Consider the following 23,824-nt stretch of genomic DNA (forward strand, 5'->3'; position numbering starts at 1 on the left):
TACCGTTTGTTTGTTCCTGTCAGCCTGCTTCCTGTTACATAAGCAAAGCCTAGCAAGAGGTTAAAAACTCATGGGAAAGTTAGCCAGGAACCTCTCTGGCGTGCAAGAAAAAAAAAATGAAACCATGAGGCAGGGTCCTAAAAATAACCCAGCTGACTGTCCCATTCTACAGGGTTTCTACTACATGAGTAAAATATTGTGGTTATAAAAAAAAATTGTAAGTTAATCATTCCTCTTACAACTGAGAAATTATCCCGGGACAGGAATGAAATTTCTCCATTTAAGTATTTTTTTTTCCTAAGACACATCCAGGATAACAAATTGACTTTAAAGTGGAAAATTAACTTGGGGACAGGGTGGCATTGTGGAGGGAACACTGGGGTGGGGGGTGGAAGGCTTGGCCTTTTGGTCCAGGCTCTGCCCCTTCCTAGCTGCGTGACCACGGATCAGCCCCTGACCCTCTCTGGACCCCAGTTTTCTTTGCTGTGGGATAAGAGGGTAAGAGGGGATGACCTTGAAGGTTCCTTCCTGCTCCAAATCTACGAACCTGGGAACTAGACAAAAGCTGGAAAAGAAGAAATTGGTGAAATACTGAAAAGATAACTTCTAGAAGAGGTGCCTGGTGTTTAATTGGTCCGGGGTGCATCCAGATCACTGGGAAAATCAAAGTTTCTTATGAAATGCTTTGAGGCCAGGGCAAAGATGACAGGGCAAAATGCAACTCTGGGCTGAATTCTCCACAGTTCCCAGTGGCCCATGATTGTACTCGATGACGACTTTGAAGCCAGGCTTGGCCGGAGTAGATGGAGGTATTGTTCTCTGCACTACAATAGAAGCCACAGAATTGGACTTTATTACATCAATATCTGTTTCTGATGACTATAAGTAGGAAGTGAGCAGGGTGGGGGGGTGGGAAGGGGAGAGCAAGCACACTACATAATAGTAGCAAAGAACAGTAGAAAGATTGGGGAATTTTCCCTCAAGTTTCTGGTGTTTCCCTCCTACAACACTCTTGGCTTTAAACATTCATGATCAAGAGGAAGCATTAGAGATTGGAGAACATGAATTCTATTGGGCTTCTTAACAGAGAAAGGAAACTTCTCCAACACCCTTAACCAGGCAAAAGTGTCCTCTTAGGCCAATGAAGAAACCCAATCAATGTGCATCTATTAAGCACCTACTATGTACCAGACATGAAACTAGGTCCTGGGATGTAAAAACAGAAATTTAATGGTCTCTTTCCTCAGGGAGCTTACGACCTAGGTAGGGAGAAAATATGAACTTATGTAAGTCTGTACAAAAGTCAGTACGATGGTAATGGCCCAGGCTGCAGAGGATGACCTCGGCATCTTCCATGTCTGACCAAGCTCTAAGTGCTCCACAGCACCTGCTTCCACCACCTTCGTGGCCACTGGAACAAATTCTTCCCATCTGCCCATTCCACCAGAAGTTCACGTGCTTGGGGTAGACAGCCCCCTCACTCACCAACGGGCTTGAGGTTTGTTCGTTATCCTTATCTTGGCTGAGCCCAGTTTTACCTGAGACTGGCTTTACCAGGGTGTAGAGGGTGTTCAGAAAGGACCAGCACCTCTGATGTGAGGGCTGCTGACCGCCTTCCAGGGCTGTTCACCCACCTTTACCCAACTCTCACCCATGGCTCTCACCTATGGCTCCAAGAAGCTCTAGCATGTGCAGTGACCACAACGCAGTAAAACTGGCACGTGCAGATGCTTGATAAATGTCTACTGATTGACTGATGCAATCGCTTCATCTGTGAAGTGGGGATGATAATACCTTCTTGGGCTGGTGTAAGCCTCATATTAGATAACGTGTGTTCAGTGTTGTCTAATTAAATAACCTTAAAAGGCTAATTTAATACTAGTCATTGTCACTATCACTAATAATGAAAGTACTTCAGAAGGTCTAACATAAGGAATTTCCTGTCCTCCCATTCCAGTCAGGGACCAGCTCTTTTTCTTCTGTGCTGCTGATGCAAGACACAGGCACTGCTGGTCTAATTCAAGGAAAGCCCCATTCAGCTGCCCAAACTACTCTGAGTACTGGGCACAGACAGTTCTCACTTGATATAAACTCACACCACACAATTTCAACTCTATGTAAGGCATTCTGAAAGAAATCTGCATTCCAAAAGAATCCCCATGTTAACTCTACTGTACGGCAATACGCTCTCTCTCCCCCTGACCCAGCACCAAGCAGCCTCCCCCCACCAGCACCAAAAAGGCCCTAAAAACGTAAACAAAACCCTCCAGATGAAAGCAGAACCGATGTGCAGAAAGACTGCCTTTGCAGCTGGAAACAGAGCTTGGCTTGAGACCCCTGGCACCCCTGAAGGCCTTTGCCCCACTCCACCCAGCTGCATGTCTTCCTCAGCCCCCACACATCCTTGAGCCTCCTGTTGGCCCTCTTCCTCCACGGGTGCACAGCCCACTTCCTGCCTCCCTTCCTCCTTTCTCCACATCTCAAGGCAATTTCACATTATATAAGAAATGCTTTACATAGAGGTCTACAGAATGGTCCACTTACATAAAGAGAGGACTGTCTGTATTTTCCATCTGTTTAATGACATCTTGGACGTGTGAGCCATTCATAAGGGCAATAAAGGTGCTCAACCATAACCATAGCAGGTATAGGTCAAGATGTTGACCCAATCTAGAAAATTAATGAGGTTTACAGGCTGGTTGTCCTATGTCCTCACAAGGATTAACACTCTCTCCTTTATGTTGGGAGATGAGACAAGATAGCTCAAGGTAGAAAGACTTGGGTTCAAATCTTGCTCCTGAAATTTACTAGCTCAGTGACTCTGGCCATCCCATTTCACTTTCAGTTTTCCTATCTGTAAAATGGGTACAGTATTCCTGTATGACCCACCTTAGAAGGTTGAAGTTGTCTGCAAAGCTCTTTGCTAATTTTAAACCATAACATAAATGGCAGTTATGATATGATCACTATCGTGGTTATGAAGATAGCGTTAGCGTTGTATTCCCAGTAGGGCACCGGGCCCTTGGCTTTGTTTCAAAAGTGGGAATGGATCTACACCATCCAACCTCTATTTCCAGTCAAGTTTCCCTTACACATAAAATCCAAGCTCAAGAGAGGCACACACAGCTCTGCACCCCTCAAAGCCGAGGGGCTCCTCTCCCATTGCAGGATCAAACCCAGTGTTTTGTCTCCATGGCACCATATATGAACCAACAACGCTCAGAAGAGATTGCTAGTGGCAGGGATTTTATGAAGCATCCTTTCCTTGGGCCAAGGAGCACAGAGGCAGACTTTGGGTAAACAGTATTACTAGCTGTATTGTGAGGGGATATAAGAAGTCCCGTCTGTCTGGGATGTCTGGGTTTTACAGCTTTTAGGAAACAATACGAGTTCCTCATTTAATGTGGTTGTGACTCTAAGCGCAGCATTTGCTTTCATTAGGAAACGCCTATTTTTATGTGTACCTGGAGACATGGAGACACTTGATGAATCCAATGGAAAAAAGGTACATACCATTACTTTTTTAAATGGACTTGCACAGACTCAGACAGCCACGTCAGCTGCTATTCTGATAGCTTGATATTTTCATAATTAAAGGAAGAAAATTATGTACCTGATTTTCTGATTTCGGCAGTAGAATTAACTTTCACAAATGCGATTTTGCATGGTGATTAGCTTGAATGTTCTCATTACATAACCACCAACCAAGCAGGCTTACAGGGCAGGCAGGTCATGCTAGCTCACTGATTGCCCAGAGATCTTTCAGGCTCAGTTCGGCATCCATATGTCTGGGATGGCTTATAAATGTAGGCCTTCCTAAAAGCAGGAGGCATAACCAGATGTCCTCCTGGGGTCTATTTGAGGACTATAATTTAGTGACAATTCCAGAAACCCATGACTTCATTAATTCACTTTGGTGGCCAGACTCCTGTTCAGTCCCTGTGATAACCACAAGAAACCAGGATCCAGAGTTCCGCCATCCTGGTCTATTTAATTTATTGATATGAAATGGATTATGAATAATTTAATGAATGCTGATGAACCAGAAGAATCATGGATTAATGGTGAGACTGTCAAAAGAAGCATCTTATTTTAGGTTCTTTAAAAGGAGGAGAATAAAGTCACCCTCTGAATTCCAGGCAAACAGACTTAAAAACTTCCTCGAACTCATCATATGGTTTCCTACCTCCATGTCTTTCTACAGGCTGATCCCCGTGCCTGGAACATAAGAATCTCTAATTTCCTTCAAGGTTCAGCTCATAAGTCACCTCCTTCAAGAAGGTTTTCTGGATCCTCCTAATTATTAGTATTTCTCCCCCTCCTCCATGTCTTTTTGTATTTGAGACTGCTGGGTGGTACAGTGGATGGAGTGCTGGGCCTGGAGTCAGAAGACCTGAATTCAAATCTGGCTTCAGACACTTACTAGCCATGTGACTCTGGGCTTGTCACTGTAACCTATGTCTGCCTCTGTTTCCTCAACTGTAAAATGAGGATAATAACGGCACCTGAATCCCAGGGTTGTTATATGGATATAACGCAATCATATTTGTAAAGCACTTTGAAAACCTTAAAGAACTATGGAAATGCTAGAGATTATTATTATTATTTATCTACCTACGGATTTGTTTTTTTTTTTCCAATAGAATACACACTGTGTAGGAGCAGGGGCTGATACATGCCTACTTCTGTATCCCATTTTTGCCTGTCTTTTTATCCTCAGAGCTTAGCACAGTGCCTGGCACGTATTTGGCATTTAATAAATATTTGTTGACTTGACTTTCATCTCCGGCACTTTACTCACTGCCTGCCGTATAGTTGGTGCTTAATAAATGTCGGCTGACTTGAATAGACTTGAGAGCGGTGGATATAATTTTCAGTAGAGCAGTTCTTCTCTATGGCAACATTCTGATTACAGTAGCAAATGTGTCCACACCTTTTTGTTTCAAGATGAGACTTTGTGTTGATCAATCCACAGCCAGCAAGCTTTTCTGAATTGCTGGCTATGTGCTTGGGACTACCCCGAGTATCGGGAATTCAAAGAGAAAAATGAGAGCCTCTAGTCAAGGGGGCTTATATTCTATCGGGAGTGAGTGATCTGCGTATAGAAGCATATTCAAAATAGATACAACGTCATGGGGGGGAGGGGTGTTAGGAACGGCTCCATCAGGAAAACGTGAGATTCTCCAGGGAAAGGCTTAAACAATGAGAAATGACTAATCTTCGCGTGAGGAAAGGTCAAATGCTTCTAATCTACAAAAGCACTATTTGCTTTATTTCTACGTTCAACTTCAAAAAAATACAAGTTCCACAGATCCTTCTTCTAAAATACCAAGTTAAGTCAGCTTGACAGGCGTGAGAGCCGTCAAAGAGATACCAGTGGGGGCTCCAAAGGCCGGCTCTCCTCTCTATCTGCCTTTTTGATGAGAGTCTCGTTAACTGCAGCCTTCCCTGGCTGCTACTTCTGAAATCGACAACATAATGAATGTAGTCATGCTACTGCTCAGCCACTTTAAAAAGAGCGCTGGGAGCGGTATTTCTACTTATTCGAGTAGTACACAGTGACAATCAGAATAAGAAAAAGATACTAAGTAACAACAGCTGGCATTTCTGGTGAAATACAAGATTTATAAAATGCTTTGCTCATTGCAGCTGTATGAGGGAGGTAGTGTAATCATTAGCACCCTCCAATCTGCAGGTGACAGGAATTGCTTCTGAATGCAGATGTCAGGTGTCTTGAAAGGTCTTTGAAGTCAGGTCTCGGGGCTCCAGACTGAGTGCTCTATCTGTTAAGCCACCCTGCCTGCCTCTCAATGGACTGTGGATGAAAGGATCACAGACTTACAACTGGAAGGAGGCTCAGCTGCCTCCTTAATGCTCTTCTTTACATTTCTGTGCATTTAGAAGCCACAACTTCAATTTATCTTATTAGGAGAGCAACTCCTTTAATCATAAAAATGCCTAATAGAGGCTACGAAAACACTGATAGTGACTGTTCCTTGGGACGTGAGAAGAGTCAGTGAAAACCAAATGTATCCTCCGGCAAACTGGGTAATGGAAAGAATAAATACTAAGGAAAGTGTATAATGAGAAAGGGCATGATAGAACACATGAATAATGACAATACCATTTCCATATTCATGTTAAGGTTTGCAAAGCATTTTCCATATATCATTCTATTTGATCCTCATGACAATCCTGGGAGGTAGGTGCTATTATTATGCTCATGTTCCACAAAAGGAAACTGAGGCTAAGTGACAGTAAGACTTGCTCAAGGTTACACAGCTGAGTATTTGGAGCAGGATTCAAACCCAGTTCTTCCTGACTCCAGGCCCAACATTCTACCCACTGTACCACCTAGATGCCCAGATAGGCTCATACACCACTAGAATCTCCACTGTCCCCCACATCCAGGCTGGGTTGTCATTGAACTTTAGAGCTTAGGGTTTGAAAGGTCATTGAGTTTAGCCTCTTTGTTTCTACAGATGACGAAGCTGAGCCTCAGAGGCTGTGACTCTCCCAAGGTCACACACTTAGTAGGATAACGAGGTCCTGAAAAATACATTTTGCTTGTCACGTCATTTTTTCCTGGGTGGCTGTGGCCAAAGAATTCATTGCCAAGTAGTTGGTTTATTGGGTCTGAGTACTCTTTGTACCTAGCTTAGCTGGGCCTCAGACAACGGAATCAGTGGGTCACTGGGAATGTATGCAGAACCCACTGAGCATAAAACAACCTGCTGAGGCTTATGCTTCCCTGATGTGCCTTGGAGAAGCCCAGGTTGTCTTCATGGGGCTCAGGTGGCAAGAATGGGGGATTACCCGGGGCTGTACTGGTATCCCCAAAATAGAACATCCTCTGGGCAGAGCCCCAGCAGTTGGGGAGATGCCCTGCAGGGGCTTGAGAGGGAAATGTGGCCAAGAGCTGGAATAAGTGGATTCCGTTCTGCAATGTTGGAGGGGAGTCCCCAGATCAAAGACCACAAATTCACTGATGCATCTGATAAAACAAACCTGTTTTCAGGTAGGAAATAAATGTGCTTTTAACATCAAATTTCCATCTCAAGAATAGTTTTATCTCTAATGGATTTAAACACTGCCTCTGCCACTTAGCTGTGTGACCGTGGGCAGGTCCCCTAAGCGCCCTTGGCCTCAGCAAACCATGTAAGATGGAAAGTTACAGATGGGTTATGGTGTGCATTGGTGGGAGGAGTTCAGATACAGATGATTCCAACGAAATCAGAGGCCCTTGGCCTACCAATATCTTGAGAAAATGGGGATGTGGAAGTGGAGGAATTTATGAAGAGAGTAATCTGAAAGCTCAATCTGTCAGTCAAGTGTGAACTTAGAGATGAAAGGCAGCATGGCCTGATGGATTTGGGGCCAGCCTTGGAAACAAGAGGTTCTAGATCCACGTTCTGTTTATGACATAACCTAATTATGTGACCACGAGCAGGCTGCTCACTCAGTACTCCAGGCAACTCTTTCAGATGATATGCTATGGACACATCACTAATCTGTATCAGTGGAGGGAGCATCCATGCTGGGAGTTCTCTTCATGGATTAAAAAACCACAGGTCCATAATCCCCTCCCCAACTAAATAAACAGATAAACAAATCAAATTTGGGAATGGCAGCAATTATCCAAACAGAAAACAACTTCAAAATAGGATTTTTCTAGAAATGACACCCCAACACCACCTAAGAAGAACCACCCAAGCTCTTGACAATATCACCTCCTTGTGGCAGAACTTTATGGTCAAGAAAAGAAAGTTGACCATGGTGTCCAACTTCAAAGGGCATATTTTTGGCCTAAAGTGAACAACTGTTCAAACCAAGCCATTCAGAGTTTTCCTGATGCAAGAATATTTGCAGCTTAGTTGCATCTACCTCCAGCTGGATTTACTCTCCATGTCTGAAATGTCATCGAAATGTCATGGCTACATCTGCCAAAGAGAGCCCGACTCAGCACTCCAGCTTGGTGCCCTTCTCTTATCCCATCTCTAACATTAAGGTTAAAGATTTGATTCCCAGCAATATGGTTTTGTTTACTCAAGATAAGGGCGACCGATCGATATCATTTAGTAATACCCCCATCCCAAGTGAAGCACTCCCCAGCCCCAGGATAGGGGAAGGACACATTATCATTTAGAGCAATACTTAGAGCTTCCCATACCTGGGAGTCAGAGAGGCCATCATCCTCAGACACCGTCTGTGTGTCCTCATTCTCTTCATCTTGATCGAGAGCTAAAACAACAAACAAAAGGGGGTGCTCAGAAGGAAATAAACAAGTCAAATATGTTTTGTTTGGGGGGAGGGTTAGGGTTTGGACAGTATCTATTTTCTGTCAACTCAATTCTGGGGAATACACATTTTTAATGGCAATATTAACCACAACTGTTTTTGCCTCTGTCGGATCAGTGGTCATGGAAAAAGAAGCAGTCAGCACATGAGCTTCACCCCCATTTCTACAAAGCCTGAGTCAACAGGATGATTTCAGAAATTAGCAGGGGATAGGGGAAGAGTAAGAGATGTTTTTCAGTGGCATGGAGATGACAGTATATGAATTCTGAATTTTCCAATTGGCACCTTTTTTAATACCTAGATTTTTAAAAAATAAGTTTTATTGATTTTGTTCTTTTAACATCCATTTGCACAGGGTCCCATTTCCCATTCCCTTTCCTTATGATTAAAAAAAGAGGGAGGGAAAAAAACCTCCAGCAAAACTAACCGACACACCACAAAAATCTGTCATAATATTCAGTGTTCCACACCCATGGTTCCCCACCTCTGCAAAGAAACAGGAAGAGATTGTTTCTCCTCCCTCTTCTTTGGGCACAAGCTTAGCCAGGATAATCTCACAGTGTTCAGTTCTGAATGCTTTGTGGTTGGGGGAATCCCCCTGGTTCTTCTTGCTTCACTTTGAATCAGTTCATCTAAACCTTCCCAAGCTTCTCTGTATTCATCATAGTCATATCTTTTCCTTATGGTGCAGTAATAGCTCATTACAGTCACACACCGCAATTTGTCGAACCATTCCCTAATCAATGAGCATTTACTTTGTTTCTAATTCTTCGCTACAAAAAGGGCTGCCCTAGGCATCTGGGAGCATGTGGGGGCTTTCTTTCTGTCATCGACCTTTTTGAGGTGCAGCCCTAGCAGAGGCATCTCTGGGTCAAAAGACATGTTCATTTTGTTGTGCTATTTGCCTTGTTCCAAATCATTTCATAGCATTGTATTCATAATTCTAGCCTAGCATCTGACTTCTCAGATCCAGGTCACTCACTTCTGTGCCTCAGCAGAATTCCACTTTCCGTCTAATCCAAACCTTCTTTGCTGCGTACCTATTCGATGATGCTGTCCTCCATCCTGGTCTTCTCACGTTCTAGCTCTTGCCTGTTCCTATCTGTCCCATATAAAAAGATTAGAATTCTCTTCCCCATTACAGTGCCTGGCACATAGTAGGTGCTTAATAAATGCTTGATTGGTTAATCGATAGGTAACCTCCAGTCTCTAACTTCACCTGTCATTACTCCCCATTCTTTCACAGAATAGCTAAGTTAGAAGGGTCTCACCCAACCCAGGACCCAAAAGAATCCCTATCTTTCCAACTATTATGTACCAGTTGATTACTCTACCTCATATGTCTCTCTCTTCTTGTGCCTGGTCTTTTTTCTTCCCAATTTCAAACCAAACTACAATTCCTGTCCCTTGTTTTTACTCCTTTCTTCAAAAGCCAAATCTGAGGAGCATCATGGGGAACCGCTGATTTGGAGACAGAGGACATGAGACAGAATCCCAGCTCAGCCACTTTCTGTCCAGTGACCTCGGGCAAATCACTTCACTTGCCTTTGCCTCAGTTTCCTGATACATAAAATGAGTACTTCAGGATTTCTTAACCTGAGGTTCATGATTTTAAAATAGGTAGATACATAGAGAGATAATTACATTTCAGTAAAATGAGTTTCTATGGCAAGCCTATGTATTTTATTTAACAGGATTCTAAGAAGGGGTCCATAAATTTCATCAGATTGCCAGAAAGGTCCACGACACAAAATGGATGAAGAGCCTCTGCCCTAGATAACTTCATAGGTCCCTTCTAGGAAATCTAAGGAAGGAAGGAAATAAGCATTTATTAAACACCTACTGTGTGCCAGGAATTATGCTAAGCACTTTACAAATATTATTTCATTTGATCCTTACCACAATCTTGTGAGGCAGATGATTTTATTATTCACATTTTACAGATGAAGAAACTGAGGTAAACAGATTAAGCACTTGCCCAAAGTCGCACAGCTACTATCTGAGGTCAGATTTGAACTCAGCTCTTCCTGATTCCAGGCCCAGTACTCCCTCCATTGTACCACCAAGTTGCAACTCTGTCCCTATGATTCTTCCTTAACTGATCTCAGCTGGCTCAGACTACATCTCTACTCTATTCATAGGTTCCATTTACCTCAGTATTTTTTTAAAATGGAAAAAATCCGGTTTCACCGATATGGGAATTCCATTCACTAATGCTGGTTGTGACCCCTCCCTGCCTTAGTATACAGCTTTCAAGAGTAGCTGTGGCCAAAAGTGTTCATCGCCTGCTGGTCATCTTTCAGGGGCAGTCTCTCGGCAGAGGGCTCCTACTTCACAGGAAGGCTCTAACAGTGTGGCCGGCCGGGGTGGTAGGACCCAATGGAGCATATGCTTGGTTTAGATGGTCTTGGAGAATCCAGCTATGCTATGGTAGCAAACCTGAGCAAGGCAGTGTGTGAGGCAGCTAGTAATGAATGTTTGGGTTTTCATTGCTTTTGCCTCTGCTAGAGTCTTCCTCTGGCCTCCATCACAGGATGGGGGTAATCTCAGGGTCCTGATGGCTTTGTCCACGGAGTGCAGTTCTGGCAGGCCCTGTCCAGCTGCACAAGCTGTGACTGTGGCATCTCAGAATCAGCCTGGCTCAGTTCAGAAGGGGCTCATCACCACGAGGTTGGTTCCATAGTGAGAAATTAACCTGGTCATGGAAACTCACAAAGACCATGTACAAAGACTCAGCTCAGATCTTCCCTTCTGTAGGACTAAGATTACCTCCTATCTACTCCCTGTACAGTTTTGAATTATTTACACATAGCATCCCTCATTAGAATGTGATCTCCTTAAGGGCAGGGAATGTGTTTTTTCCTCTAGGAATCCACAGAACTCAGCACGAGGCCTGGCACAAAGTAAGTACTTAATAAATGCTCACTAGCTGACTACAGCGATTGAAATCTGCCACGGGGAGGTAGGACCCATGCCTACCAAATCAGACTTTGGAGGTTTTAGCCCAGCATTGACACCATTCCATGAGCATTTCATTTCCCCTACCAGATTGAGTTTCTCCCAGAAATCGGTTGCATTCACTGTTTCCTGGCTGCCCTCAGCACAGTAAGAAAAGGGCTCAACTCAAAGACGCTGAGTGTGAATCCTGGCTGGGCCACTCACTACCTGTATGACCTAAGGTAAGTTGCTTCATTTCTCCTGGCCTCAGTCTGTTCACCTGCAAAATGGGGGGTCAGCCTAGATGGCCCCTGGGGCCCTTCCTGGTTTTGGACCCCGGATCCTGATCTATGGTCTTGTAAGTTCTCATCCCCTGCCATATTCCGCCACCCTCAACATGTGGTGGCTAGAGGAAAAGGAGCCGTCACGAGAACAACATTAGAATGAACGTCAAGGCTCAGGTTTACAAAACCGTCCCACAAATCCCCCAGATCAAAATGGCCTTCATCCCTATTATATTTACTGGTCTAATCTCCCTGCTTTAGCAAAGCGCTTTTCTGTAGAAAAGGGAAGGGCAGATTGTGTGAGTAAATTCCTCAGATAATGCATCAGCCCCTCCAGCTGAGCCTTGGAAGGCCAGGTAACAGCAGTTGGGGCAAGCCTGCTTTGTCAATTTGCAGCCAACAGGTTTTTTCATGCCTCTAACCCAGGAGCTGCTGGAGCTCAGGCCAGCTGGGCATGGAGGGATGGAAGCCCCCAAAACAAAGCTTATTTCCTCTGAAAGCTGGGGCGGGGAAGCTGCAGAAAGGGCTAAGTGCAGGGGAGCAAATACTGCTTAATAGTGTATAAAAGCCCGGTGCCAGTAGGTTTTCATTGGAAGTGGGGGTGGCCCAGAAGCCTGCTTCAAACCAGATTTAAGAAGAGGCATTATTGAAACCATGTTACATGTGGGGTGGGTCCTACACTGGGGAGTCAGTCACGGGGCTCCCGATACCTTTTTGGAAAACCTCTCAGGAAATTCACATCCCATTTCTACACCAAATCCTCACTGAATTCTGGCAATATTGAGCGTCAATTTCAGTGAAAGTTAGCAAGGCCGAATCTTGGACTCCTAAAATCTGTGATCTCATCCAAGACCAGCCACCTCTGGTCCTTTAAGCCACCAGGCTCTGAGGTTCACAGGGTGGACATCCTGATGGGCAGGGACTGACACGAAGTAAGCACTATAGAAATGTTAGCTATTGTTATTATTATCATTATAGAGCAGGAAAATAATAGGAGCTTCCTCCCAGGGTGGCTGGGGGCATCAAATGAGATAATAATTGTAAGGCATTTAGCATGGTCCCTGGCCCATAGCAGGTGCTATGTAAATTTTAATTATTATTATTATTAATATTCATCCCTTCTCAGAAGAATGTGATTAAGTGAATAAGATAAATTGCATAGGATTACAAAGGAAACCAATTATAGTAAAATATAGCTGTCAAAATATTTTTTAAGAGTATATATTACAGATGAATTCCTGATCATCATGGGAGGAGGAAGTGTATATGTACTTACTTACAAGAGAGTTCCCTATACCAATAATATCACAGGTCCAGACAAAAAAATAAAGGAGGAGCTCAAAGCACTTTGTACATTCACTTACTAATGCCCATCCTACCCTTCCATGAGGCTGACAGGATTCACAGCCTGAATCTGACTTGAAATGTTCTATCCCTTTGTCCCTCCAAAATCAAAAATCTTTGTCTAACCAGTGTCCTGATTTGGGGTTAGGAAAATATCCACACATTCCTTCCCCCCTCACCCTCAGTCATCGGGTAAATAGGAAGACATAATTGCTCCTGTTTTATAGAGGAGCAGGAGTCAGCCGGGAAGGATAAAAGGGGCTTGGCCTAGGCTTCTCCGCTGGACTTCCCTCTTGTGTGGCACAGAGAGGGTTCCTCAAAGGCCTGGCAGGCTCTTCATCCCCAACCTCAGCATCCCTACAAAGAAAACACACTTCTCATTGGGAATGCGTAATGGACAAAGAAATATTACTGCAAGAATATGGCTTAGCAAGTGATTCTCATGTTCCACTGGGGGAAAGGCAGTGAATTAGCCTGAGCTTCGAAGGATTTATGGACAGCCCCATAAACTTCTACACATAAAACAAATATACGGCTTTGGCAAGGACCACAGAGGGTGACACCCTTGTGAACTTTTTTTTTCCAATTTCAATGAATTTCAAGTCATAAACTATAAGGAAGAAGCAATTTCCCACTTAAGCAGAGTTTCACATTATGTTGGCTTGGGCTAGGATTGGGACGGAGCTTTCTTTCTGGTTTAGGTCTCTTTAGTTTATTATTCTAACCTGACCAGAGCAAAGATGGGATGGGAAAAACCATCCTGGGCAATCCCTGATCCTGGGATTGTTCCCTTACATGTGACACGTTCAAAAAACCTGCAACAGCTGGCCAAGGGCTGAGACCTGGGACCCTTCTCTGTGCTCATCCAAGTCAGAGATAAGAAACAAGAAAAAGTGATATTTAAAAGAAAGGGAAACCTGATCATATATACCAACAGCCAGAAAAACAGCATTCACTCTTGTCTGTTTTTAACATCTCCCCCATATCATAGTCCAGTGGAGGTCTGAGCCCGTGTGAGCTAACTTAAAAACCTAAGAAGACTGTGTGACCTGGGACGAGCTACTTAACCTCTCTGTAAAATGGAATGCCTACCACTTCTAGCCCTATGGCCTCTATTCACAAGTGACAGGCACACAGAAAGTGCTTAATAAATGCTCTATTTATCTGCTCAAAGTTACAGAGAGGCTGAGTTGGTGGAGGGAGTCTCCACATCCAGAATTCTGTAAGTGATATAATCATAGGTGAAAACTTGAAAGGACCAAAAGGGAAGAAAGTCTTCCTTTAGCTCCAGAAAAGGGAAGAATGATGAAAGGACACAAATAGATATTAACCCACCGAAGCACAGTTCAAATGAGTGCATTTACAAGAGACACCCAAAGGGTTAAAGGTTCACACTTTTTATCCTCACTTATGGTTCATGGGATCATAATATCACATATATATGTTTGTAGATAGATAGATATAGTGAGAGAGAGAACGAGTAGAGGGAATGATAGAGAGAGAGCTCACGCAGGAAAGGTCATTTGAGGTTCATTCCCTTTTAACAGATGAGAAAACTGAGGCTCAGAAAGATGTGCCTTACCCAAGGTCACACAGCTGCTCAGCCGATGGCAAGAACTCTTCAAGATTTGATTTCTTCCTTCCTAGGAAGGTGATTTATTTGCTTTCTGTTTTTTTCTGGGAGGTTTCTCAAAAACTAAGATGAGTCCTCTGAAGAGCTTGCTCAGAGGGATACAACATTACAGAAGTGCAAAGAGTTCTGTTAGTCTTTCTGAGTAAGGCATTTAATTCCTCCTGAACAGTTCAAAAGAGAAACCAGCCTCTAGACCACTAACAGGAATAAAGCCCCACAGCCTCTACATTCTAGCGAAATTAGAATTAAAGACTCGTCACTGTTTCCATTAGTGTTTATTCCAACCAGACCCTACTCTCATGGTTTATAATCATTCCAGAAAATTTGCTTCAGATGAAGCCGGATAGACAGGCCCAACGTGGAAGACACAAGATCCCTCTCTGGGGTGAGCAGCTTACGGAGGGAAGGAAGGAAAGGTCTGTCCGTTTGTCCCTCATGTCTCTGTTCTGTGTAAAGCACAGACGTGGCATGAGGCAGAGGTGGGGAGGTTGAGGACAGCTGAGAGACAGCCCCAAAAGAAGGAGCACCTAGGAATCCTCTAACAATGAAAATGCCCGATTGGATCACAGCGGAGCTCAGAGATCTCTTTTAGAGTTCAGAGAATGCCCAACCAGAGGAAAATGCACTGGCATGCCCTCGGTGTTGTTCAGATGGCTCAGTCTTGTCCAGCTCTCTGTGACCCCATTTGGGGTTTTCTTGGCAAAGATCCTGGAGCACTTTGCCATTTCCTTCTCCAGCTCGTTTGACAGATGAAGAAACTGAGGCAAACAGGGTGAAGCAACTTGCCCCGGGTCGCACAGCTAGTGAGTGTCTGAAATCAGATTTGAACTCGGGCAGATGAATCTTCCTGACTTGAGGCCTGGCGCTTTATCCCACGTCACCTTGAGGCAGTGGCTAGCTTTGTGCACTCCTGCTCTTATCATTTAGCACAGGGTAGGCACCTAAGAAAGCTTCTTGCAGCAGCTGCAGCTGGCATGCAGTGGATAGAGCACCGGGCCTGGGGTCAAGAAGATCTCAGTTCAAATCCAGCTTCAGACACTAACTAGCTGTGTGACCCTGGGCAAGTCACATCACCTTTATAAAGTCACAAGGTGGCCTTCTGTACCAATGTGGGAGTAATGCCCCCCATCTCTCTCTCTCTCTCTCTCTCTCTCACACACACACACACACACACACACACACACACACACACACACACACACACGCCCAAGAGACTCCCATTCCCTGAAGCCTGAGGAGTGCCCAATGGGCCAAGGCTTCCAACTTCTCAGCTCTTTTCCTTCTGGTGAGAAAGATAAAGTGCTCCCGTCCTTTTTGGCTGCCAGACTGGAACAATAGCACAAAAAGGTGTGAACTTCCTCAATTGGTCTAAGTAGGTCATAAAGTGAACCTCCATTAGGAAAGGTTTCAGTTACAATGCCAAGCTGTTAACTTCCTTCGTGAAAGGATGGCTGCCCCGCCCATTGCTGCCAGACCCCAGCCCTGTCCAGATGACCAGGAAATGGCCAGGCTCGGGTCCAGTTAACAGGGTTCCTGACTCAGTCCCTTTCCTGCTCACACTGGTTCAAACCAGCTCCTAAAATGAAATATCTTGAAGATTATGTGTTTTCCCCCAGAAAAAATCACTCATTGTGACTGCTGAGGCCAGCCCAGATGTCCACAAAATAAAATATAGCAATAATTCTCGTCATTTTTCTCTAGTATTTATTGTCACTGGCACAAATAGGCTTGAGAATGTTCCCATGTATTCTGCAAACATTCTCACGAGAAAAGCCTCCTGGACAGCTCTGAGAAGCCAGGGCCTGACCCAGCACGGCCCAATGAGTCAGGAACAGACCCCAAAGGACAATTCTACCTCCCACCCCCACATCAGGCCAAAGGTATGATGGGGTTTCCTATTTCCAACTGATCTGTGATTTCAGATCTGTCTTCCTCTTCATTTCAATCCCAGTTTGCGCAGATTCACCCGTTCTAAGGGGCCCGTCTCATGGGTTTGTGATATCAAAGGGTTCAAGCAGGAAAAGACTTTGGGTATCCTCTTGTCCAACCCTCTAATCTGGGGCCCAAAGTCACTTTCCCAAAGTCCCATAAAGTACTAAGTCCAAGAGCTAGATTTGAACTCAGACCTTCAGACTGTAAACAAGCTTCTTGTCATTCTGGGTATATTCCAAGTAACAAAAACACATGAATCCCGTGTGGTGGTCCTAATATTTTAATTCAGACCACAAATTTCCATTGGGCTGAAACCAATGACCATATTTTTCAGTTTTAACTCTAAATAGTATGAATTAGAATACATGGGACCATTCACCAGAGGGATGCATTCTTTGAACTAACGGAGACCTAGCTGTACAGGACAGATGCTGAGACCAAAAAAAATGTCACCCTGTGGCCAAGCAGGAGATGGACTTCTCTCCCTCACCTTGGGCAAGAATCCCGAAGGCTGAGATGAAAAACCGACCTCTCCGCACAGCATTTCTTTCCAGACCGATTGTCATCCTTTCTCATGGGATCACAGGCCACCAGGCTCACCCCCCTCCTGTAAGCTGAAGCCCAGAGAAGAATGTTCTGAACATCCCAGAGGCAGGAAATAAGGCTCAGAGGCAGCCTCTGAACTCAGTCCCTCTGACTCCAAAGTCTGTCTTCCTTAAACTCCGTATGGTGCCACATCTGCTCTGGAGCTCAAGGCTCCAGCCAGACTGGTCTGCGTCCTCTTCCCCTTAATATTCCACTTCCACCCTTGGGCCTTAAACACGTGGCCTCCCCGGCTTGGAAAGTCCTTCTCCTCCTTCCTGCTCAGGACCACCTTCCTTCTGACCCCCCAGTCACAGTTAGTACTCTGCCTCCTCTCCCCAATATCAGCACATTTACTAGGCATGCAAATAACTATGCCTTATACTCACATTTCTCCCCCAGGGGAATGGAAGCTCCTGAGAAGGGATGGTTACTTTTGTCTTTCATTTTGTCATTGGCTATGTCCTCAGAGCCTGGCACAGTGCTGGCATTCAGCAGAGGCTCAATTCTAGTACTTATTGAATTAAGTCCACTATTGACCCCTCCCCCCAAGTCACACCACTGGGTAGGACCTGCCATAGCTGTACTCTGCTGGCTTAGCCTACAAGACTGACTGACTGAATGAATGAATGCACATGTATTAAGCACCTACTATGTTCTGGGCACTGTGCTGGGTACAAGAGAAACAAATACAAAAGTGAACAGCCCCCATTCTCATGGAGCTTATGGTCCAGGAGGGAGATAGCATACATAGGTAGAATTGACCAAGAAGGACGGGTTGGGTTAGGAATACCTGGGAAGGGTGAGTGGAGTGCCATGTCTGTCTGAAGCAAGGATAACAGGAAATTGGATTTCTTGACTGTTCTCAGACCAAGAAATAGAAGAGGGGTGCCAAAGAGGAGAATGACAAGATGTCCCCAGTGGACAGATTGACAGCATCGTCCAGGCCCGGCTTGTTGGCAAGCTTACATTCACAGGCCAGTAGAGGTCAGCCCCAGGAGGGAGCTCTGAAGTGGGGGATGAACTCTGCCAAGGAGGGAGGCATGGCTTCCTGTCTCGACCACTCCAATCCAGGGGAGAGAACAGGGTCATCTCCACACCTCCAACACGGGAAGCATTGGAGGGGGACCTGAATGGTGCCATTTTGATACCTGAGGGAACACTTCTGAGACTTCAAAGCCCAATGCATCTATTTTCACTGAGAATTTCTAGCAGCAAATCCATAAAAGCCAAATGGCTGGTGTGTATTTATGCAGAAAACAAGTCAGAGGGTCAATCAGGCCCAACTCTTTTTAGTTTGGTCTTTGTTTGCCAAATGACTAACTGAAAACAAGCATTTATTCTAGACTTGGGGGAGTAAACTGAACTCAAGTACCTCACTTACACCACCTGTGGAAATGGGATGATAATGCAAGGAACCTGAAAATCAGCTGATTTTGACAGTGGACTTTGAGCCCCTAGATGAAAATGTCTTTCTTTTACATTCATCCAAAATGTAGGAACAGAGCGTCCATCTCCACAAGGAGCCATTTCTTTTTGGAAAGCATCTATCCAATGGAAAAACACAACTGAAAGATGATGGAAGAATAATAGACCCAAAGCAAAGATTCTCCTTGAGAATCGTGCTAAGCCAGTGCAGGTGATCGTGCTGAATGTTCTGATGCTTTTTCAAGCTTTGTCACAAAGGAGAGAGCCCCACAGACGAGGTGGGAAAGGAGATGTATTGGAGATGAAGGCGATGTTCAAATGAAGGTTATCAGGAGTGTCAAGGCAGCACAGCGGATAGTGCACCAGCCCTGGACCTCAGACGCTTGACAGGAGCTGTGTGACCCTGGGCAAGTCACTTAACTCCAAGTGCCTCAGAAAACAACAAAACAAAACAAAGGCATCAATAAGAAATGTCTAAAAATACACCAATGTCTGGCTCATTGCCCCTTTCATTCCCCAAAGAAGATTCCTTGTCTGAGGGAGCACCTTGGGCTCCAGACTCAGCCTCGCCAGTCATCCTCTCCTCTTCCCTCTCACACCTCACGTCCCAGCTGGTACCAGCTCCTGTCTATTCCACCTCCATAATATCTCTCCTCTTCACCTCACCTGGCCACACCCTTGATCAGGTCCTCATCCCACTCACCTGGACTATGACAATGGCCTCCTCACTGGGTTCTCTGCCTCACACCTCTCTCGTGAGAAAGATTAATTTCTTCCAGAACTCCTCCTGCTGTCAGAACATCGGATTGAAAATGAACAACTCCGATTTGTCCCCTGCCGAGCTGTCAAGATCAGATTTTCTCCAAGCACGGGGCTCACGGGTCACTTACATTTGGGGGGGAGTCATCTCTTTGACCCCTGCACAGAGGAGGCATTTACAAAATGCTTGTTCTTTAACTGAATCAATGAGTCCAAAGGTGGGATGGTTTGACCCTGGGGATGGTGGGCTCCTGCTTACTGACGGTCTTCAAGCCAAAGCTGGACAGCACTCCACCTCTACTCTACTGAGGAGTCTGGCATCAGGTCTGGGGAGGAACAGACAGATGGCCAATCTTTTCCCTTTCTAATTCCGAAAGGTTATTCTTTAATGGGTTCAATGATTCTGCTCAAGTATACCCAGGAACCTTGATGCAGGTAAAACAGTCCATCATTATTTTAAATAATAAAATTAACCCTAACAAGTTCCAAGAACCCTTGGTAGGACTTACAACCTAGGGGAGAAGAGGCCAGACGTGAATGCCACACTCTACAACCTGATGCCATTTGTTAATTCCAAGATGCTCCAGGTCCTCAGGGTAATGGCATAGGAGGACTCTCCGGACAGGGGGAGGAACTCCTTTATATTCATGCTGAATGACGTTTCTTAGCCCCAGGACTCTTCAGTATCTTCCCAATGGGTCTCCTCAGTTCTGGCCTGGGGCCGCACAGACAGCCAGATGTTAGTCCTAAAGCACAATTTGGTTTGGGATAATGGCCAAGCTGCTGGCCTTGGGGTCAGAAAGCCAGAGTTCAAATCTCAACACAAAGACTTTCTAGCTGCGTGATCTGGGATAAGTCACTTAACTCTACGACTGCAGTTACCTCAAGACTCCTTCCTGCTCCAAATCTCTGATGGCGTGATTCTTCCTCACTCCCCTCCAATAAGGTAACACCAGGGTCTGATTATTACCTCTGGATAAAATACAAAGTTCTCAATCTGGTTTTTAGAGTTCTTCAGAATAAGACTCCAGCTTATCTTCTCCAGGCTCATTGTATGCTATTCTTAATGCTTGCTGTTCCCAAGACACAGTATTCGATCTCCTGCCTTCACGCCTTTGCACAGGCTGGTTCCTCCTGCCCGGAATGCTTTGCTTCCTCACCTCCACTTTCTGGGACTTGTGTTCCCAATAAGGCTGTCCCCTCCTGAATAAGGATTTTCTTGATTCCCACCCCCTCCAGGCTAGTGCCCCTCCCATTCTTTTATTTGTATTTTGTGCATATCTTTATTCATTTATTAGTGGACATGTTCTCCCAGAAAGTTACAAGTCCTTAAGGGGCTGTTGGGTCTTTGTAAACTTGTTGACTTGGATGGGACAGCAGGAGATGAGTGCTCTGGGCTGACAGTCAGAACACGGTGATTCCAATACTGGCTTCGATATTTATTCGCACCGTGACTCTTGCTGCCTTTCTCAGCCTCAGTTTCTTCATCTGTACTAGGGTTACAATCATACTCTGATGGATCATGATCAGAGAAGTATCTTGCAAAGCTACGAAGGTGGGAACTAGTGTTCATGGCATTCAAAGCTCCTGGAGATTTGTGGGGTAAGCAGAATTGAGAGAGAAGTATAAAGCACAGGGAACACAGTACCAAGTTAGGCCAATCACTGGGCATCCTGAGAGGTGGAGGATGAGCTAGGCAAAGGTGCAAAGGTGGGAAATGGAAAAGGAGCCACTCGCACACCTGCAGGAATGGAGAAGAGTGGATGTAAACAGGGAGCGAGAGGAAGCCAGGCCGGAAGAGGAAGAAGGAGCCATATTGGAGGGTGGGGGTGGGAAATGGGTACCTCAGGACTTTTTCCTAGAGGCAAGAGGGAAGCAGTGCAGACTTGGGAAGAAGGGGGAGTAAGCATGTGACAAGGTCAGATCTGTGCGTTAGGAATATGAACTAGGCAGAACGCTGGGAAGAGGTTAGAAAAGAGCAAGGCTGGAAGCAGGGAGACTCCCTGAGAAGGGAGAAGTGTTGGGGGCCTTAGCCACGATGCCGAAACTATGAGCAGAGAAAAAGGTGGAAGGAAGCAACAGACAATGGAAAGACAGAGCCTCAAATTCAGTTTGATCTGTACTCCAGAGCAAGGAGCCATGCCCAGAACCCTAAATTTTCAAAATGAGTTTTGGAGATAAATCCCTCGTTGTCCCTCCCAAACACAAGGCTTTTATTCAATTTCCTAGACTATACCCGGCATCTGGTTTCTGATGAACCCCCTAATTAATAATTCACAGGGTAGCTTTTAGAAATTGACTCCCTCCTCCCCCACACCAACAAATAAATCAGAGCAACATGGATTTATCATGCTTAAGTTAGGGCAGTATCTATCTTTCCCCAGACACCCCCAAACAAATACACACGCCCCTTCCCCAAAGAATCCCAGCAGCAATGGTGTGCCCCAACCCCCCCCCCAAAGAATCTGCCTCTGAGGCTGTGTCCAGGCTTGCATTAGCTGCCACAACCAACTAATTAAAAAAACAAAGGCAAACTGGAAATCATTAATGAGAAGGCTTCTGATTGCATTATGGACTTCTGATTTGGAGAGCTGGCACACAGCAGGGGCACTGAGGGAGACAAGAAGGGAGGGGCAGGGTTGGCAAGCCAGGGAATCCCAGAAGTCATGCATCGAATGGCATGGCATGGCATGGCATGAGGCACTCTCTCTCTCTCTCTCTCTCTCTCTCTCTTCTCTCTCTCTCTCTCTCTCTCTCTCTCTCTCTCTCTCTCTCTCCCTCCCTCCTCCCTCTCATATTAAGAATCCGTTACATGCCACAGCGCTCAGCTCTCTAGTGGGTCAAGGGTCATTAACTTTAATTTGACCTTCAGTAGAGGACAAATATGGAATTGGTAGCATGGGGTCCCCCTAGGCTCATTCAGCTCCCACGTAGCAAATCTGATCCCAGGAGCCAGGATGCTAGAAGCCATTTCTCAGCTCTCAAAAAATTGGCATTATGCATTCCCCTCCTCACTGTTCTCAGACCCCAAAAGAAAACATGCAAACCATGTTTTCTTATCTTCAGCAAAGTTTCTAAAATCCAGCCAACATATTGGCATGGCTGCCTCACAACACTAAGCTGCACAGATGTGCCTTGCTCCACTTCTCTGAAGGATAGGGGTGGGCAGGGCTCAGCTTGGGTTCCCACTATCTCCCACGGGATCACTGACCTTCAAGGATATCATGGCCAACCCTTTCATTTCACAGAGGAGGAAATCACAACCCAGGAAAGTTCAGCAATCCCCCCAAAGTCACATAAGGAATTGGTGGCCGAGCCAAGAGTCCCCAAATCCAATGTCCTTTCCAAGCTAGTACAAAGAACGAGCTTCAGTTTAGAGCAGTTACCCAGGTATTGTGCTGGGCTTGGAATCCAAAGACTGGGCCCCACAACCACAGAAATGGAAGCGATCTCAACAACCATTAAGACCAATTCATACACAAAGGAATCCCCACTATAACACACCCTGACGAGTGGTCATCCACCCCCTATGGGAGACATCCAAAGAGGTCATGGATACTGCTGGACCCTGGTTAAGCCACAGTGTCTCAGCCTCAGTTTCCCCATTTTCCTTCATTCCATTCAAAGCCATACTCTCCTGATTTCTTTGTCCATCCCTTCTCCTCAAAGATCCTGCTCCCTCTGCAGCCCCTTCCTCTGACTGGTTAGTTCCTCCAGGTACCTCCATTTCCAGCTTTATTCACACTTTCTATCCTAGATGGGCCCTACTCCAGATTCTCTGGACTTCTTTTTCTACTAGCTTCCCTCAAGGGTACCTTTCAAAGGCAGGGATCAGCTTTCTCCAGGCTTTTTTGCACCCATTGACTGGGCTGGATTTGAGCACCTACAAACAAGTTTCCTAAGCCAACAGTGTGACCACTCCCCTCTTGAAGCTCATTTACATTATTTTGTATCCACCCCATATTTGGTCATCTGTGTGCTCATCACACCCCATCCCCACCCCTACCCAGTGGACAGAAATCCTTGAGATCAGGGTGGGCTTTGCTTTTGTCTTGTACACTCCAGGCCCTTAATGAATGGCTGTCAAATTGGATTGAAACATAAGTATTGAATACTTTCATTTTAAAATAATCAAGAAGGCACCCAGAGAATTCCAAGAAGCAAATGAAAGTCAGAGACAACCAGATTGTCCCTCAAATGTCATTAGTTAGTAGCTGTTTCTTCTGTTAATCAGTTTCCTTTACCAATTGAATGGGCCTCCAGTGGTTGACTAGGAGGTTATTTCACCTTTTGCTCATCATTTCTCCAATTCCATATAATCCTGAAGATTCAGTGACTCAGCATCATGAAATCTGGAGCCTCACCGGCCATACGAAGACAGTCACAGAAGGATTTCTGGGTTAGAGCCTACCCAGGAACCATGGCTGATCATCTGGACTTAACGTCTCTAATTACAATAAACAGTGTCATGGGATTAGAGGGGGAGGGCTGGGGGGAAGCGTAATCTTCACCATAGCCCAGTGGGAGCAGGAAGGGAAATTAAGAGAACATCTGCCCCCTCCATCACCAATTAGTCCGGGATGGGGCCTGCCCTCTTATTTTCTCATTTTCAAAATATCAAATTCAA

At 45.2% G+C, this 23,824-nt stretch overlaps 1 protein-coding gene across 4 annotated transcripts in view; it reads right to left on the minus strand.

The window, feature by feature from the left end:
- RAPGEF5 (Rap guanine nucleotide exchange factor 5) overlaps positions 1 to 23,824 on the minus strand; it is a 240,308-nt gene that overhangs the window by 124,441 nt on the left and 92,043 nt on the right. For 3 of the 4 annotated variants that reach the window (XR_013485165.1, XM_020993209.2, XM_020993210.2), the window contains one exon: positions 8,171 to 8,241. Coding sequence is in view for 2 of the 4 variants with exons in the window: in XM_020993209.2 (XP_020848868.1) it covers positions 8,171 to 8,241 (71 nt within the window). In the remaining 2 variants the exon portion in view is untranslated. Of the gene's footprint in view, positions 1 to 8,170; positions 8,242 to 23,012; positions 23,034 to 23,824 lie in introns of those variants that run through there. The other variant, XM_078150767.1, reaches the window with a different exon arrangement.

Source organism: Phascolarctos cinereus, unplaced genomic scaffold (assembly GCF_003287225.1).
Source record: "Phascolarctos cinereus isolate Bilbo 61053 unplaced genomic scaffold, phaCin_HiC Scaffold_1;HRSCAF=81, whole genome shotgun sequence".
NCBI lineage: Eukaryota > Metazoa > Chordata > Mammalia > Diprotodontia > Phascolarctidae > Phascolarctos > Phascolarctos cinereus.